Below are 18326 nucleotides of genomic sequence, written 5' to 3'. Positions count from 1 at the left end.
AAACAAAACCTTTAAAGTTCGAGAAGATAGAATGCAAAGGTATTTGGACAAACTGCAGGTCACTTTGCACCATTTCAAAGAATGGACTTTACAGCATGTTCCACGAGAGCAAAACAGTGAGGCTGATGCACTTGCAAATTTGGGATCATCAGTCGAGGAAGGCGAGATAAGCTCGGGGACTGTCGTTCAACTCTCGAGAACCGTGATCGAAGAAGGTCATGCCGAGATAAATTCTACGAGCTTAACTTGGGATTGAAGGAATAAATATATTGAATACTTAAAGAATGGAAAGCTCCCATCGGACCCTAAACATTATAGGGCCCTATGAACCAAAGTTTCTCGATTCACATTAACTGCAGATGGATCGCTATATCGAAGGACATTTGATGGACTATTGGAAGTATGCTTAGGTCCAGGAGACACTGATCACATCCTGCGTGAGGTGCACGGGGGCACTTGTGGGAATCACTCTGGTGCCGATTCATTAGTCCAAAAAATAATCAGGGTAGGGTATTATTAGATCGATATGGTCAAAGATGGAAAGGAGTTTGTTCGAAATTGTGACAAATATCAAAGGTTTGCACCAATGATCCATAAGCTCGGAGAGCAACTTTACTCAGTCCTATCCCCATGGCCATTCATGAAATGGGGAATGGATATCGTCGGCCCTCTGCCATCGACCCTAGGTAAAACTAAATTCATTTTATTTATGACTGACTATTTCTCTAAATGGGTTGAAGCACAAGCTTTCGTAAAAGTAACAGAGAAAGAGGTTATAGACTTTATCTGGGATCATATCGTATGTCGATTCGGAATACCCGCCGAAATAGTGTGTGACAATGGGAAGCAGTTTGTTAGCGGCAAAGTGACCAAATTCATCGAAGACCACAAAATAAAGAGGATATTATCAACACCTTATCACCCCAGTGATAACAGACAGGCCGAATCAACAAACAAAACTATTATTCAAAACATAAAGAAGAGGCTGAACGACGCTAAGGGAAAATGGAGAGAAATCCTACCCGAAGTTCTTTGGACATATCAAACAACATCAAAATCTAGTACGGGGGTGACCCCGTTCTCCTTACTATATGGCTCCGAAGCCTTGATTCCATTCAAAGTCAGGGAACCCAGTGCCAAGTTTTGGTACACAACAGAAGAGTCAAATAATGAGGCTATGAACACTAGCCTCGAATTATCAGATGAAAAATGAGAAGTTGCTCTCGTCCAATTGGCCGCCCAAAAGAAGCGAATCGAAAGATACTATAATTGAAGAAACAAGCTTTGCCATTTTAAACTCTGGGACTTAGTGCTAAGGAAAGTCACCATCGGCACCCGAAATCCAAACGAAGGAAAACTATGACCGAATTGGGAAGGACCATATCAGGTTCTCAAAAATGTCAGAAAAGGATCATACAAGCTCGGTATTATAAACGGCAAACAACTATCAAGCAATTGGAATGTGTCACACCTAAACGACACTACTGCTAAGGTACGATCCTCCCATATTCGTTTACATTTCGAAACTAGGATGGATCCTTCAACACGAAGCCTTATGTATGAAAGCACGCATTGCACTCTTTTTTCCTTGGACCGGTTTTTATCCCTAATGGGTTTTTCGGCAAGGTTTTTAATGAGGCAACTAGTGATCGTGCTAAACTTAGAAACAATTCGATAGTATCTGAGGCCTCTTTACAATAAACCTCGAATACTGGGGGGGGAGGCATTAGCCCTCAAATATACCAAGTTCTGATGTAAGAAAGTTATTTCTTAACAACAGGGTTCCAATAGGAAAAGTTGTAAGAGCCAAATTGTCAAAACAAACCATGCTCATGTAATTGGCCCGAACCCTGACGCAAAACATGAACACATGTATAATGACTTTCAAAGAAAGTTCTCTTCTTTACCGATATTTTATATCCAAGAAACATCCCACTATTTCGAGATTTATTATGCAAATAGGATTGAGTTCGAGCAAGCGATCACTTGACTATTACGCCTACGGGCCACATTACTTTGAGTACGAATCATTCACTCGACTACTAAGCCTATGGGCTACTATTATGTCGAGTTCGAGAAAGCATTCACTCGACCATTACGCCTACGGGCCACATTACTTCGAGTTCGAATCATTCACTTGACTACTAAGCCTATGGGCTACTTTTATTTCAAGTTCGACAAAGCATTCACTCGACCATTACACCAACGGGACACATTACTTCGAGTTCGAATCATTCACTCGACTACTAAGCCTACGGGCTAATTTAATTTCGAGTTCGAGCAAGCACTCACTCGACCATTATGCCTACGGGCTACATTACTTTGAGTTTGAATCATTCACTCTACTACTAAGCGTACATGCTACTTTTATTTCGAGTTAAAGCAAGCACTCACTCGATCATTACGCTTACAGACTATATTACTTCGAGTTCGAATCACTCACTTAACTAATAAGCCTAAAGGGCTACTTTTATTTTGAGTTCGAGCAAGCACTCACTCGGCCATTACACCTACGGGCTACATTACTTCGAGTTTGAATCATTCACTCGACTACTAAGCCTACGAGCTACATTTATTTCGAGTTCGAGCAAGCACTCACTCGACCATTATACCTGCGGGCTACATTACTTTGAGTTCGAATCATTCACTCGATTACTAAGCCTACGCGCTACTTTTATTTCGAGTTCGAGCAAGCACTCACTCGACCATTATGCCTATGGGCTACATTACTTCAAGTTCGAATCATTAACTCGACTACTAAGCCTACGAGATATTTTTGTTTCGAGTTCGAACAAACACTCACTCGATTTTTACGCTTACGGACTATATTACTTCGAGTTCAAATCACTCACTCAACTAATAAGCCTAAAGGGCTACATCACTTCAAGTTTGAGTAAGCCTATGTTCAAACAATCACTCAACTCGACTACTAAGCATATGAGCTACCTTATTTCAAGTTTGAGTAAGCGCTCACTCGTTTATAAAGGGTACGAAGTATAAATTTGATTAAGTTACCTAAATCCTTGTGAAAATATTCATAAGGTGTGAATAAAATCTTCACAAGACAGGAAACAGAACAGAAGCAAGTCGGCAAAAAAGGGATATTACAACATAAAAATTAAGGACTAAGCTTCCTGGTTATCCCCAGGAGCGGTCTATATCGGCCCCCCCTCCCGTTCATGGACCCGCTCTTACTCCCATCATCATCATCATCATCATCATTATCATCATCATCGTCATCGAAAACCAAGGCTTCAGTATCGGCTTCGAGTTCTATTCAGCGAGGTCAAAACCTCGAGCATGGATCTCCTCGAGGGCCTCCCTACGAGATCGTCACTTAGCAAGTTCGGGGACCCAATGTGCTTGAGTATCGGTGGTCTCGGCTGCCTCTCTTGCTTGGACCTGGGCAGCTTCAGCATCGGCCCGATAGACGTCCACGAGTGCATCCGCATCGGCCTTTGCCTTTTCGGCGTCAGATTTGTCCTTGGCAAGTTCATGGGCCAACCGAGCCTCGAGCTCCTCTATTCTTCTTGCTTGGACCGAGCCATTCTCCATCATTTTTTGAAGTTTATTTTCGGCCGAAGACAATTGGGCTCGAGCAATTTCTTTCTCTGCATCAAAGCGGTCCATTCCTTCTTACACTTCAAAGACTCTGCTCTTATCACATCGACTTCACGAAGTTTTCTGATCATCTCAATTTTATGCTGCAGCTGTGAGACCAAAAAATTAGCCATCGCTCCGGTATCGAGCCCATAGGCTTTTAAAAGTATTATTACCTGCTAGGATAGATCGATCTGATCTTGGTGAGCTTTGGCCAATTTAGATCGGAGGTCTTTTATTTTCTCTCCCCTTTGGCCTAAGAGGAAGTTTAGGGAGTTCCTCTTCTCCATAACCCGTTGAAGTTCGTCCTCATATCGACGCAGCTCGTTTCACGATCGAGAACATGATTCTCGATAACTTCCGCGACTTGCAAAGAAAGAAGAAACGAAGTTAGAAAAGAAAAGTAAACTTAAAGGTAATGCCATATAATTGAAGGCTTACCTGATTCAAAGCATTTTGCACTCCGTGAAAAAGATCTGATGCGTCACTTGTACCGGTAGTGTCCTCGACACTGATAAACAGGTCACGAAAAAGATCCTCTCAATCATGAGGCTTATCTAATTCGAGGGCCCCCAAAGCTTGGGCTTCCCGAATCGCCCCTGCAGAAAAAGTAGGGAAGGAGGGCGAGTCTTCGATTGCTACTACCCCAAGTGAATCACCTGGGGCATTCTCTTTGGTTCGAAAAGGTTCGAAAGAGCCCCTTTAGACATATCCCCCATATGTTGGCTTCAATGGGAAGCATCGTTGATCTCCAACAACCCGGGGACTTCGTCCGAATCTCTCTCTGATATATCCTCAGTTCGAGGCGGAGCCTTATGAACCACTATCGATACAGCTGCCTGCGGAACGTCGGTGGCCTTCTTCCTTCGGGCTGCTAGCGTAGACCCATCATTCTCTTCTTATTCTTCTTCTTCTTCTTCTTCTTCTTCTTCATCCCTCAGACGCAAAACGGATTCTATGGTCAAAGGAATGATATTCTTGTTCAGCTTACTAGCCGTCCTCTTCTTCAGATTTTGATCTTCGAGGACGGGGGATCTTTTCCTCTTAATATCTTTCACCGTCTTTGGGACAGAGGCCGAAGCCTCTTCCTTGACTGATGAGGGCCTCAAAATCCCATCTTTGCCCACACCTACATACGGAAAATTTTATTAAAGTATGTTAAAAGCATCTTATTCAAATTACCAAAAGATACGAGAAAGGTGCTTACCTTAATTTTGGCCTCCCATCGTCCCTTTGACAAGTCGCACCATGAGCGCTCGGCGTATAAGGAGGTCCAAACCAGATCACGTACCCAGTTCTTGAGATCTGGCACTGGCCGGGCATCCAGAGAACCACTGCAACACAAAAGGGGAATATTGGTGAGAAAGGAAATGAAAGAACAAAATAATAGAAGATAACAGCAGAATTACCCTTACGCTTCATGTTCCACTCCTCGGGAAAAGGCAACTTCTCGGGGGGGAATCAGGTATGAAGTCCTTACTCGAACGAACCTGCCCATCCAACCTCGATCCTTATCCTCATCTATACTCGAGAATAAGGCCTTGGTAGCTCGAAGTTAGAGTTTTATTAACCCTCTTCGAAAAAGGCAAGGACGGTATAATCGGACAAGATGATCGAGGGTGAAAGGCATCCCCTAGATTTTACTCACAAAATATCGGATCAAAATAACGATCCGCCAAAAGGAAGGATGTATCTGGCCTAGGGTTATTAGGTATTTACGACAAAAATCAATGATAACAGAGTCGAGGGGACCTAACATAAAACGGTAAGTATACACGCTTAAAAAATTTCTCACGTGAGTAGTAATATCCTCTTCGGGAGACGGCACTACCACTTCTTTGTTATCCCAGTTACAATCTTTCTTTATCCGCTCGATGTGCTCCCGGGTTATCGAACAAATGTACCTCGATACGGGCTCACATCGTCCAGGAACCGGCGAACCTTTATCGAGTTTGAAATCGAAGGTAAGAACACATGCCGCCGGAAGAAGAAGCTTTTTCTTTATGGGGGACGGTTTTTGATATCTTCACCATTTTGGATTTAAAGAAGGTGACAAAGATTTGGTGGTTTAGAAGAAGAATTTTGCAAAGAGGAATCACAAATTTTCAAATAAACTCAGAGAATATGAAAAATAACTTGGTTAATTTGGAAGATTGAAGATGTAAAAGTGGTAAATGATAAAAGGAAAGGTTGTTTATAGGTTAAAGCAATGGCAGTTCAGTATCAGCGGTGGCCGACCACCGTCGTACATGCATTAAATTCCTTGAAAGACTAAATCGACGAGACAGCTATCACGTGCATCATGGTCGAGCCCAATGTAAATGTCAGCTTATAATCCGATCGAGCCGTTGAAAAATCATATCGTATCTCACCGCGTCCTTCTCGAGAAACGAGGGGACTATCTGTATACGGTCAAAATAGATTACAGCCTTCGTACGATTGATCGAGGTCAAAACGTAATGGATCGAAGTAAGACTTCGAGATGGGTTCCGAAGATGGTACAAACAAGCTTCGATCCCGTAGGACCGATCAATGTCGAGCTCGATATCATTATCAAGCTCAAATCCAAGTCGAATTATGATGCAAAGTAAAGTTATCGAGCTTATGATTCAGAGACCGAACAATACTGACCTCGAATAAATTTAAGGATCCGAGTCAAAATCGAGCTAAAGTCAAGATCGAGAGCTCGAGTCAAGACCGAAAACTCGATCCAATATCGAGCTCATAAACAAGAGTCGTTACAATCCCACTAGAGGGAAGAATCATGGCAGGAATTATGGAAAAGCTAATTTATCATGGGTCTCCCAGTATGTATTTTTAATGATATCTAATGTAAGATCCCTCTACTATAAAGGGGATGGTTATTATTTCTGTAAAGAGGAAGTGTTTTGGCTTACATTGTAATTCAAGCACCATATTCTCCTATATTGAAGAGGTATTCTTTTAAGCTTCATAAAATTGATTCAACTTGTTTAGTCCTAAAAATCATCTTCTTTACAACCTTGTTTACTTTGCATTCTTTGCAATCCATATTTGATATTTCTATTTATCCTTACGATTTATATTAAGCTATACCACATATCCTTAGAACTACGTACAAATTCAATTCTATCCGTTTTTCGAGTAAACAACCTGCACCCTTTGATATGGCAGTCTCGAGGTAGGTTATATTAACAATGAGGTCCGCTTCAGTTGTTGTCCAATGATACAGTAGAGAAACTAAACAAAGTAACGTTTAGTTGTCAATAAAATACTCTGTATTCGTTGCAATTTATAACGAAATTTTTATATAACTTTAGTAATAGCAAAAAGAAAAAAACTGACTGTTAGTAGTAAGATACGTACAAAGCACCGCAGCCATGAGAATTGAGTTAAAATTCATCACTTTCGCCATTCCAACAGTCAAGACTTGAAGTCGAAGAAGCTAGGAAAATTAGTCTCTCTTTGTAGCTAGCAGAAGAAGTTGAACACTTAGAGCTTAAAAAGCTGTAAAGAGAAAAAAGAAAGGAGTAAGGAGCTGATGATGTTTTTTGAAGTGTAAGATATAGAGCCTTTTTATAAAGCACTGTGATCATAACATCAACCAGTAAGTCTTTGTAACATAACTAAACTCAGCAGCCAGCTTTTATTAAATGGTATCCCATATTAAGTTAGTCTCTGCATGTGATACGCTTATTTTCAAATTCCACAGCCAATAAAATAAATCAGCCTCCAACATACTTAATATTTGAACTGCTTATAAATAATTTGTATGACAAATCTTCTTTAACTTGGTTACTATTAATGTTTTTGACTATGTGACTCTTGCTTTCAAAGTTTGGAGCACATTTATATTTGCAGGACAAACATATTAATGCACAGCCATGCATGTGACGTTGTTTCTCCTTACGATCAGATTATAGGAAAAACACAGAATAGATCGAGTAGGATTTCCTCAAAAGTATAATCTAACCTAATTATACATGAATTCACAAATATAAAGTTGGTGACATATATACTTTGTGATTATCTGAGTACAATAAATGTATGATGCACATTGTGATGACCTGATAGGTCATCTAGGGCTTTAACCCTTAATTCTGTATTCCGAAATATCAAATAGCTCCTTTTAGCCTTCCTCGATTTGAACTCTTCTATTCTTGTTCTCGCGCAGATGGCGAAAACACGTACTGCATCTTCAGCTGGACATCAGTCGGAGCCCCCAGTTGCAGCTCCTATTAGGGGCAGAGGTCGAGGCCGAGGTCGCGCCAGAGACAGAGCTCAGCCTAGGGCTCGAGCAGCAGCACCAGCAGTGGAGCCTCAGGTAGATTTTGATGAGGAGGTTCCAGCTCAGACTGTACCTGTTGGTCCAGCTCAGGTCCCGAAGGGGTTCATCGCCACCCTAGTGCTTCAAGACGCTCTAGTCCATTTGGTGGGCCTTTTGGAGAGTGTGGCCCAGACCGGTGCCTTCCCGGTGGCACCAACCATCTATCAGGTTGGGGAAAGAGCACAGACTCCCGCTACTCGCACTCTGGAGCAGATGGCTCCCCAGTGTCAGACTCCAGCATCCTCGCCAATTGGGGTAGTTCAACCGGTTATTGCGGCACAGTTGGTGATAGGCCCGCCATGTCTTCTGAGGCTATATTGAGATTGGACAAGTTTACTAAGCTCTTTCCAACTAACTTCAGTGGTGCACCTTCTGAGGACCCACATGATTATCTTGACCGCTGCCATGAGGTACTGTAGAACATGGGTATAGTTGAGACCAATGGGGTCGATTTTACTGTGTTTCAGATGACGGGTTCCGCTAAGAGGTGGTGGAGAGATTATATGTTGACCATATCAGCTGGGTCTCCTGCACTTACCTGGGAGCAGTTCTCATAGCTGTTTCTAGATAAGTTTCTCCCTATCACATTGGGAGAGGATTACCGCAGGCAGTTTGAGCGTCTCCAACAGGGCAGTATGACTGTTACTCAGTAGGAGACCCGTTTTATGGATCTTTCTCGTCATTCCCTTATTTTGCTTCCTACTGCGAGGGAGAGGGTGAGGATATTTATTTATGGACTCACTTACACTGTCAGGCTACAGATGGCCAAGGAGACTGGGGGTGACATTTCCTTTAAGACAGTTGCCAATGTTGCTAGGCGGATCGAGATGATTCTTGCTTCGGAGAGGGGGCAGAGGTCGGATAAGAGGCCTCGTCATACCGGTGGTTTCTGTGGTGCCTCATCCGAGGGCAGGGGTACTTTTGGTAGAGGCCATCCTCCCAGGCCATTTCAATATGCACTTCAAGCATCTCACAATTCTTCATGGAGTCGCAGTTTTTATGTGCCTTATTTTGGCCAGCCAACTTACAGTACACCATTAGCTCCTATCAGTGCGCCTCCAATTCAGAGTTATCACCGTGGTTATCTTGCCCATTCAGGTCAGCTCAATTTCAGCAACCACAACAATAGGATGGGTATTTTGAGTGTGATAGTATTGGGCATATAAGGAGGTCATGTCCGAGATAATTGAGTGGCACGCCATAATAGAGTTTGCGTACCATGATTCCAGCATCGGTTGCTCTACCACCCGCTCAGCTAGCTAGGGACAAAGGTTAGGCCATTAGAGGTGGAGGTCATGCCATTAGAGGTGGAAGCTAGGCCATTAGAGGTGGAGGTCAGGCTGCTAAAGGTGGAGGCCAACTAGCTAGAGGCTGTCCCAGAGACGTTGTTCAAAGTGGTAGGGCCCATCCCCGATTTTATGCTTTCCCGGCTAGGCCTGAGGCTGAGTCATCTGACGCTAATATCACAGGTATTTTTCTAGTTTGCCATAGAGATGCTTTAGTTCTATTAGATTCGGGCTCTACTTATTGCTATGTGTCATCCTATTTTGCTTAGTATCTGGTTGCGCCGAGTGATTCTTTGAGTCGTCCTGTGTATGTAACCACACTTGTGGGAGATTTTATTATTGTATATCATGTCTATCGTTCGTGTGTGGTTACTATGGGGGATTTTGAGACTAGCATAGATCTTCTACTTCTCGATATGGTAGATTTTAATGTCATCTTGGGTATGGATTAGTTGTCACCTTATCATGCTATATTGGATTGTCACGCCAAGACAATGACCTCAGCCTTTCTGGGGTTGCCTCAATTAGAGTGGAGGGGGACTCTTGGTCATTCTACCAGCAGGGTTATCTCTTATGTGAAGGCTCGACGTATGGTCGATAAGGGGTGTCTAGCTTATTTGGCTTATGTCCGCGGTTCTAGTGCGGAGGTTCCTTCTATGGATTCAGTACCAGTTGTTCGTGAGTTCCCAGAAGTGTTTCCTGCATATCTGTCGGGGATGCCACCCGACAAAGATATCGACTTATGTATTGATTTGGCTTCGGGCACTCAACCTATTTCTATTCTGCTATACCGTATGGCCCCGCCAGAGTTGAAAGAATTGAAGGAACAGTTGCAATATTTGATTGATAAGGGCTTCATTAGACCTAGTGTCTCGCCCTGGGGTATGCCTTTGTTGTTTTGTGAAGAGGAAAGATGGGACGATGAGGATGTTCATAGATTACCGGGAGTTGAACAAAGTCACCATCAAGAACAAGTATCCATTGTGGAGGATTGATGACTTATTTGATCATCTTCAGGGTGCCAAGATGTTTTCGAAGATAGATTTGAGTTCTGGCTACCATCAGTTGAAGATTAGGGCATCTGATGTCCCTAAGATAGCTTTTCGGACTCGGTATAGGCATTATGAATTTCTAGTGATGTCATTTGGGCGGACAAATACACAGTAGCATTTATGGATTTCATGAACTGGGTATTCAAGCCCTACCTAGATTCCATTGTGATTGTATTTATTGATGATATCTTGATCTACTCACACAACCGAGAGGAGCACGTACAACATCTTTGGGTTGTATAACTTCAGACTCTGAGGGATAGCCAGTTATATGCCAAGTTTTCAAAGTGCAAGTTTTGGTTGGACTCAGTCGCCTTTTTGGGGCACGTCGTATTGACAGAGGGCATAAAGGTGGATCTTAAAAAGATTGAGGAAGTTCAGAACTGGCCAAGACCCACTTCAACTACAGAGATTCGTAGTTTCCTGGGTTTGGTGGGCTATTTCTTCCGGTTCATGGAGGGGTTCTCATCTATAGATGCCCCATTGACCAGATTGACCCAGAAGTGTGACCCGTTCAAATGGTCAAACGAATGTGAGCTGAGCTTTCAAAAGCTCAAGACTGCTTTGACTACGGAGCCGGTTTTTGTGTTGCCCACAGGTTTAGGATCTTACACAGTGTATTGTGATGTATCTCGTATTGGGCTCGGTGCAGTATTGATGCAGGATGGCAGGGTGATTGCATATGTGTCGCGACAACTAAAGTTTTATGAGAAGAATTACCATATTCATGACTTTGTATTGGCAGCCATTGTCCATGCGCTGAAGATTTGGAGGCACTACCTTTACGGCGTGTGGTGCGAAGTATTCACATATCATCGAAGCATATAATATTTGTTCAAGCAAAAGGATATCAACTTGAGGCAGAGGAGGACAATGTGGTGGCCGATGCCTTGAGTAGAAAGATAGTATGGGCAACCTTGCGTACATCCCAGTTGGGGAAAGACCGCTTGCATAAGATGTTCAGGCTTTGGCCAATCAGTTCATAAAGTTGGACGATTATGAGCCCAGACGTGTTCTAGCTTGTACAATCGCTCGGTCTTCCCTATATGAGCGCATCAGAGGTCGGCAGTATGATGACCCATATTTTCTTGTCCTCAAGGACACAGTGCAGCATGGTGGTGCCAAGAAGGTTACTGTTGGAGATGATAGGGTTTTGAGGATGCATGATCGTATTTGTGTGCCTAATGTGGATGGGCTTCGTGAGTTGATTCTTAAGGGCCCTACAGTTCCCGATATTCTATTCATCTGGGCACCGCCAAGATGTATCAGGACTTGCGGTAGCATTATTGGTAGAGGATGATGAAGAAGGATATAGTTGCATATATAGCTCGGTGTCTAAATTGTCAGTAAGTAAAATACAAGATGTATCAGGACTTGCGGTAGCTTTATTGGTAGAGGAGGATGAAGAAGGATATAGTTGCATATGTAGCTCGGTGTCTAAATTGTCAGTAAGTAAAATACAAGCTTCAGAGACCTAATGGTTTACATCAGATGTTTGAGATTCCTGAGTGGAAGTGGGAGTGTATCACTATGGATTTTGTTCTTGGACTCCAACGGACTCAAAAGAAGTTCGACGTGGTATGGGTCATTGTGGACAGACTGACCAAGTCAGCATATTTCATTTATGTGGCAGTTACCCAGTCTTCAGAGTGGTTGACTAAGATTTACATCCGCAAAATAGTCCGTCTTCATGGCATGCTTGTTTCTATCATTTCTAATTGAGGTACACAATTCACCTCACACTTTTGGAGAGTAGTACAACATGAGTTGGGCACGCAGGTTGAGTTGAGCACATCATTTCATCCTCAGACCGACAAACAACCCAAGCGCACTATTCAGATATTGGAGGAAATGTTTTGCGCTTATGTTATGGATTTCGATGGTTCTTGGGGTCTGTTCTTGCTGCTTGTGAAGTTTGCCTACAACAACAGCTACCAATTGAGCATTCAAATGGCTCCCTATGAGGCATTATACTAGTGGTGGTGTCGTTCTCCAGTTGGATGGTTTGAGCCGGGGGAGGCTCGGTTGTTCGGTACATATTTGGTATGGTATGCCTTGCACAAGGTAAATTTTTTCAAGATCGACTTCGCATAACTCAGTCTAGGAAGAAGAGTTATGGAAACCGTAGAGTTCGAGATGTTGCATTCATGGTTGGAGAGACAGTATTGCTACGGGTTTCACCCATGAAGGGTGTGATGAGGTTCGGGAAGAAGGGCAAGTTGAGCCCTAGGTACATCAGACCCTTTGAGATTCTTCATAGAGTGGTGAGGTGGCTTACAGGCTCGCATTTCCACCTAGTTTATCAGTAGTCGATCCGTTGTTCCATGTGTCTATGCTCCGGAAGTTTCACGGTGATCCGTCCTATGTCTTAGATTTCAGTTCAGTTGAATTGGACATGGATTTTACTTACGAGAAGGAGTCGGTGGCTATTCTAGCCCGACAGGTCCGAATATTGAAGTCTAAGAGTCATCCCTCACTTCGAATGCAGTGGAGAGGTCAGTCGGTCGAGGCAGCCACTTGGTAGTCCAAATCGGACATGCGGAGTAGATATCCACACCTTTTCACCAGTCCATGTACTTTTCTATGTCCGTTCGAGGACGAATGATTGTTTTAGAGGTGGAGAATGTGATGACCCGATAGGTCATCTTGGGCTTTAACCAATAATTTTGTGTTCCGAAACCCCAAATAGCTCCTTTTAGCCTTCCTCCATTTGCGTGCACAATCCGTGTCTTTTTTCGGAGGACTTTTATGTGAAAAATTGATTAAAATGTGAATTCGTGCCTCAAACAAATTTATTTGAGTTGACTTCGGTCAAGGTTTTGAGAAAACGAACCTGGATCCGTATTCTAGCGGTCCCGGTGGGACTTGGGCGTATGTCCGGAATCGAATTTAGAGGTCCCGAGCTCGAGTTATCGCAATATATTGAAAATTTGGAGTTTAAAGGTTTACATAATTTATAAATTTGATCCATTTTGAATTTATTGATACCGGGTCTAGATTTTAGTTTCAGAACTTGGTATAGGTCCATTACTATATTCATGACTTGTCTGCAAAATTTGGTGCAAAACGGAAGTGATTTGACATGATTCAGACATCTGGTTTTTAAAATGAAAGTTCTTAAGTTTATTGAAAATTTCATTTGTTTTGGTGTCTGATTCATAGTTCTAGGTGTTATTTTGTTACTTTGATCGAGTGAGCGAGTTCGTATAATTTTTTTGGACTTGTGTGCATATTTGGTTTGGAGCCCCGAGGTCTCAGGTGAGTTTCGGGTAGGCTACATATGGTTTGAACTTGGAAATTTCTAGTTTTTAAACTTCTACAGTGATATGATGTTATCTTCAACGCGATCGCGAAGAGTGAACTGAGATGGGGTGGAATTTCCTTAATCCCGAACGCGACAGCTGGGCTGTGAACACGGAGCATTGGGGGCCTAACCATTTACGAACGCAACCAGCTTCTCGCGAACGCGTAAGCTTGGGACCTCGGAATGAGGATCAGTATTTTCTTCTACGCGAACGCGAGCATTGGCTTGCGAACGCGAACGCGTAGGCCACTTGGGCTGCTGCACTTAGTGATCGCGGCAGGCCCTTCACGAACGTGAAGAAGCCCTGACGCCCAGACTATAAAACATTTAAAAATCGGAATTTCACCCATTTTTCATAATCTTTCCATTAGAGCTCGTCCTAGATGTGATTTGGAGGAGACATTTCAACACCAATTTGTAGGTTAGTATACTTTAACTCATTTTCTTCTATTTCTAACATCACCCATTAATTTGTAGCTTTAGTCTTTGTTCTTCCATGGTAGAAAACTAGAGATTTAGGAAGAATTGGTGGTTTTTGCGAATTCGGGAATTAGACCTCAATTTGTGGTCAGATTTCGAAACCAATTACATAATCCGGCTCGTGGGTGAGTGCGTAAATGGGTTTTGGTCCGAACTTTAAGTTTTGACCAAGCGTGCCTGGGGTTGATTTTTTTTTTATGTTTTGGGAAAAGTGTAATATTCTATATTTATGTATTGTAATTGATTTCCTTATCATTATTTGACGTTATCGAGTCAATTGTGGTTAGATACGAGTGATTTGGAGGCGGATTCTAGAAAAAACGCCTCGGTAGAGCTCTGAGTTGATTGCGGAGTGAGGTAAGTGTTGGGTTTAACCTTGATTTGAGGGAATTAGGAACCCTTGAATTATGTGCTATGTGAAATTCATGTGTTGCGGCGTATATGCGAGGTGACTAATGCTTATATGCTTCCGAAATACTTGTTTCTCTGATTTTCCGCATTTCATTATTTATGACCTTCCATGCCTTAACTGTTACGTGTTTTAAATGCTTCATATGCCTTTATTTGATAGTTTTCACTTATTATTCTCGCGTTAAAGATATTAGACTTTCCCACGCTTTCATGACTTGCTACTATTTGCCTTAAATGATTTACTTGTACCCTTAGTTGAAATTTATTAAATTATCTTGCTATTTAGCATTCATTATAGTAGATTCTTAACTTGAGACGAGACTTCCTTTATGTTTCTGCTTCATATCCATTGCTCGTACAAGACTCTTGTGACTGACGTTGTTAAATTAAATGTACTTATTGATTAATTTATATTGATACAGTGGGATCGGGTTGCGCGTTGCCACAGGTGGAATAAGGGTGGTTTAATATGACAAAATAAGGATGAATTTATATTGATACTGATTCTAATTATATGAGGTATCGGGTTGCACGCTGTAACATAAATTTATTTATTATTGTTTATATTATTACAATGGAATAAGGGAGGATTGTGTTGTACGGTGTGATCGGGTTGCGCCCCGCAACAATCTATGTGCTTCTAATTTTCTTATCGTATTGTGTTGGCTTCAGTATTATCATACGAGACTCTAAGGATTGGTATTTCTGGCATTTACTGGTTTTCATTCGGAGGTTGAGTTATTTTCATGTCTTAACTGTTTTAATTCGTTACTGCATTTTCTTTTCTGTCTGTATTTAATACTGCGTACAAGTTATTATAAGTGACTGCCCTAGCCTCGTCACTACTTCGTCGAGGTTAGGCTAATCACTTTCACAGTACATGAGGTCGGTTGTACTCATACTACACTTTGCACATCTTGTGCAGATTTTGGAGTCGATCCCAGCGGCGGTTCATAGATTGCTCGGGTCGACAATTGAGTGGTGACTTGAGGTACAACTGCTTGGCATCCTCATCCCCTATAATCCCTTACTGTCATTTTTAGCGGTGTACTTTCTTTCAGACAACTTTATACTTTTATCCAGACCTTTATGTGTACTATTCTAGAAGCTTGTGCACTTGTGATACCAGGTCTAGGATGGTATTAGATATTTCAGTTGTTGTGACTCCGCACTTTACCATAGATTTATTGCAGTTATTTCAGTTTCTTTATTATCATTTAATTTGAACTGTTAAAAATGGATAAATTATTCTAACGTTCGCTTGCTTATCAAGTGAAATGTTTGGCGCCATAACAGTCCCAAGGGTGAGGCTTCTGGGTCGTTACACACATCTTGTAATCCGTTAATGATATGGGTTGGAACACTATGATTATGATATATTGGGATTAATGTTGTTTATTTTACTCAAACTTGAAGTTGAATAAATATATGAAAATAAGCATAGTGATATTTCTAGCCCATTTTAAGAAAAATAATTTTAGATGGGGACTTCTGGGGTGTGGGGGGGGGGGAGAGAGAGAGAGAAGGAAAATTCTGGCCAACTTATTAAATGGTATTACCACATTGAGGATATTTTCTGTCACAATCCAAAATTCCACCACAGGAATCGTGATGACACTTAGTCTCTATGACTAGGTAAGCCGATTAGAATTACATTTCGGGACATTTGTTTTTTAAACATAAAATTTAATACAAGTGTCGAAACTAGAAGCGGAAACAAATATAAAAACCTCCCAAGACTGGTAATACTGACTCACGAACTCAAACTGAGTACATGCAGTGATCCCAAGGATCGAATATATAATACTGTTCGAATAAGAGTGGACAGTACAATAAATATATAAAGACTCGAAGGGACTGCGACGACCAAACAGTCCTACCTTGAATCCTTGCGTTCTCACTCTAATCTCTGTCCGAATCCGATATCTCCAATACCTGGCTCTGCACAAAAATGTACAAAAGTGTAGTATGAGTACACCACAGTCGGTACCCAGTAAGTATCAAGACTAACCTCGGTGGAGTAGTGGCGAGGTACATTCAAGACACTCACTAGTCATTTAACCTGTGCAATATAGTAATGTACATGAATAATAGAAAATAAGTAGCAGTGACAGCAACAAAGATCAGTCATGGATATGAACAACAAGGCAACAAGAACACCATAAATATTGCTCAAACGAATAAGGAACACAAGTATAACCAATTAATCAAGTCCTTCAAATATAAATCTTTGAAACATAAGTTTTTCAAATAAAAGTCACTTTGTTACACCTCACTTCATAATCATAAAACACCGCGTACCAAAATTAAATATCAACGTATATAAGATCCGTAGGATAAATTTATTTTCAATAAAGTAAGTTTATAATTTTTAAAACAAGTAAGAAATCAACAAAGAAATGAGTTTATTTTTGAACTCGTTGGGTGAAGAAAATGACATTTCAATTAAAATGAACTATCTGATAGCTACTGATTTGGATGTAAAATTTATTAAATTAAAATATAATAGCATTTTCTTTTATTCGAAACAACTCAAACATCGAATACAAAACACATAATAAAATCAAATAATACATCACGGAACAACATAAAAATATGTTTCAATAAAGGGAACTTCCGAGGTACCGCCCCGTACTCCCAAATCATAAATAAATTTCAACAAAGGGCACTCCCGAGGTACCTCCCCATAGTTCCAAATAATAAATAAATTTTAATGTTTCCTTATATCACCGCGGGAGCCTTCACATTTAGTTTTTAAAATTATTTTTTCCGAGATAGCATCCTGAGTTTTAGCCACCTTTATCACACCACATGGCTTTTAATAGTTTCCCTACTAGCCACGCATATCAAGCCCCCTTATCTCACCACATGCATTTCAACACCTAGGTCTTATACCACCACATGCGTATCAATATCACAATATATCACAATTCGCATCTCAAGTGCCCGATTATCACATCATAACACAACTTGCACCTCAATGCTCAAATATCACTACATATTATAAATTTGCACATCATGTGCTCAAATATCAAAACATATCATAAATTCCACCTCAAGTGCTCAAATATTACAACATATCAAAAAATGCACATCAAGTGGTCAAATATTACAACATATCACAAAATCAACAATATATGGTAATTCCCCTACTCAAGGTTAGGCAAGATACTTACCTTTTTGAAGTTAGTCCGATATTCTAAAATTGCCTTGTTGCTTGAATTGACCTCCGGACAGCTCAAGTCTATCCAAATTAGTTGTATAACTTCATTAAAATTCATCGAAAATAATTTCGGATAATAAAATATCGACGAAAAAATTTATTCTAAAAAGTCAACGCGTGGCCCACCTCTCGGAACCTGACAAACGTTTTTCGAAATTCGAACACCCATTCTGACACGAGTTCAACCATATCAATTTTATCAAATTCTGATAACGAATCGACCTCAAAATTCTCAATTTAAGATATAGAAAATTTCTACCATTTTCAACCCAATTCACTAATTTTATGATAAAACCAATACTAGATTCGTGTATTTTAACCAAAATTGAGTTAGGAATTCTTACCCCAATATTTTTCTTGAAAAAATCTCGAACAATTTCCTCACCGGAGCTTTCTTCATTCAAAAATACTTTATTCTGTTGTCCAGGGGTTTGTTCTTCGCGTTCGCGACCTTCCCCTCGCGTTCGCGATGAACAAATTCTTCAACAGCCATTTCCAAACTCTTATGAGACAACTTCTAGTATAATGGTAATAACATAATGTATCAAACTACAAATTACAAATGGTTTGACTTGTTGAAAACTAGACATCAAGGGATATAATATTCATGTTTTGCTTATCTCCAATTCTTTATAGATTTCGAGATATAAGCTTTCAAAGTCAG

The 18326-nt window shown here is 41.1% G+C and overlaps 1 protein-coding gene across 1 annotated transcript in view; it reads right to left on the bottom strand.

The window, feature by feature from the left end:
* The window catches only part of LOC142169874 (pectin acetylesterase 8-like), a 34978-nt gene extending 27984 nt beyond the window's left edge, over positions 1 to 6994 (bottom strand). Inside the window, exons 1-2 of the mRNA XM_075231815.1 lie at positions 6946 to 6994; positions 6733 to 6819 (exon numbers count right to left, since the gene is read on the bottom strand). Coding sequence (XP_075087916.1) covers positions 6733 to 6819; positions 6946 to 6994 — 136 coding nt within the window. The remainder of the gene's footprint in view (positions 1 to 6732; positions 6820 to 6945) is intronic.
* Between the last annotated feature and the right edge of the window lie 11332 nt (positions 6995 to 18326).

Source organism: Nicotiana tabacum, chromosome 15 (assembly GCF_000715075.1).
Source record: "Nicotiana tabacum cultivar K326 chromosome 15, ASM71507v2, whole genome shotgun sequence".
Lineage (NCBI taxonomy): Eukaryota > Viridiplantae > Streptophyta > Magnoliopsida > Solanales > Solanaceae > Nicotiana > Nicotiana tabacum.
This window is presented reverse-complemented; position numbering and strand designations above follow the sequence as displayed.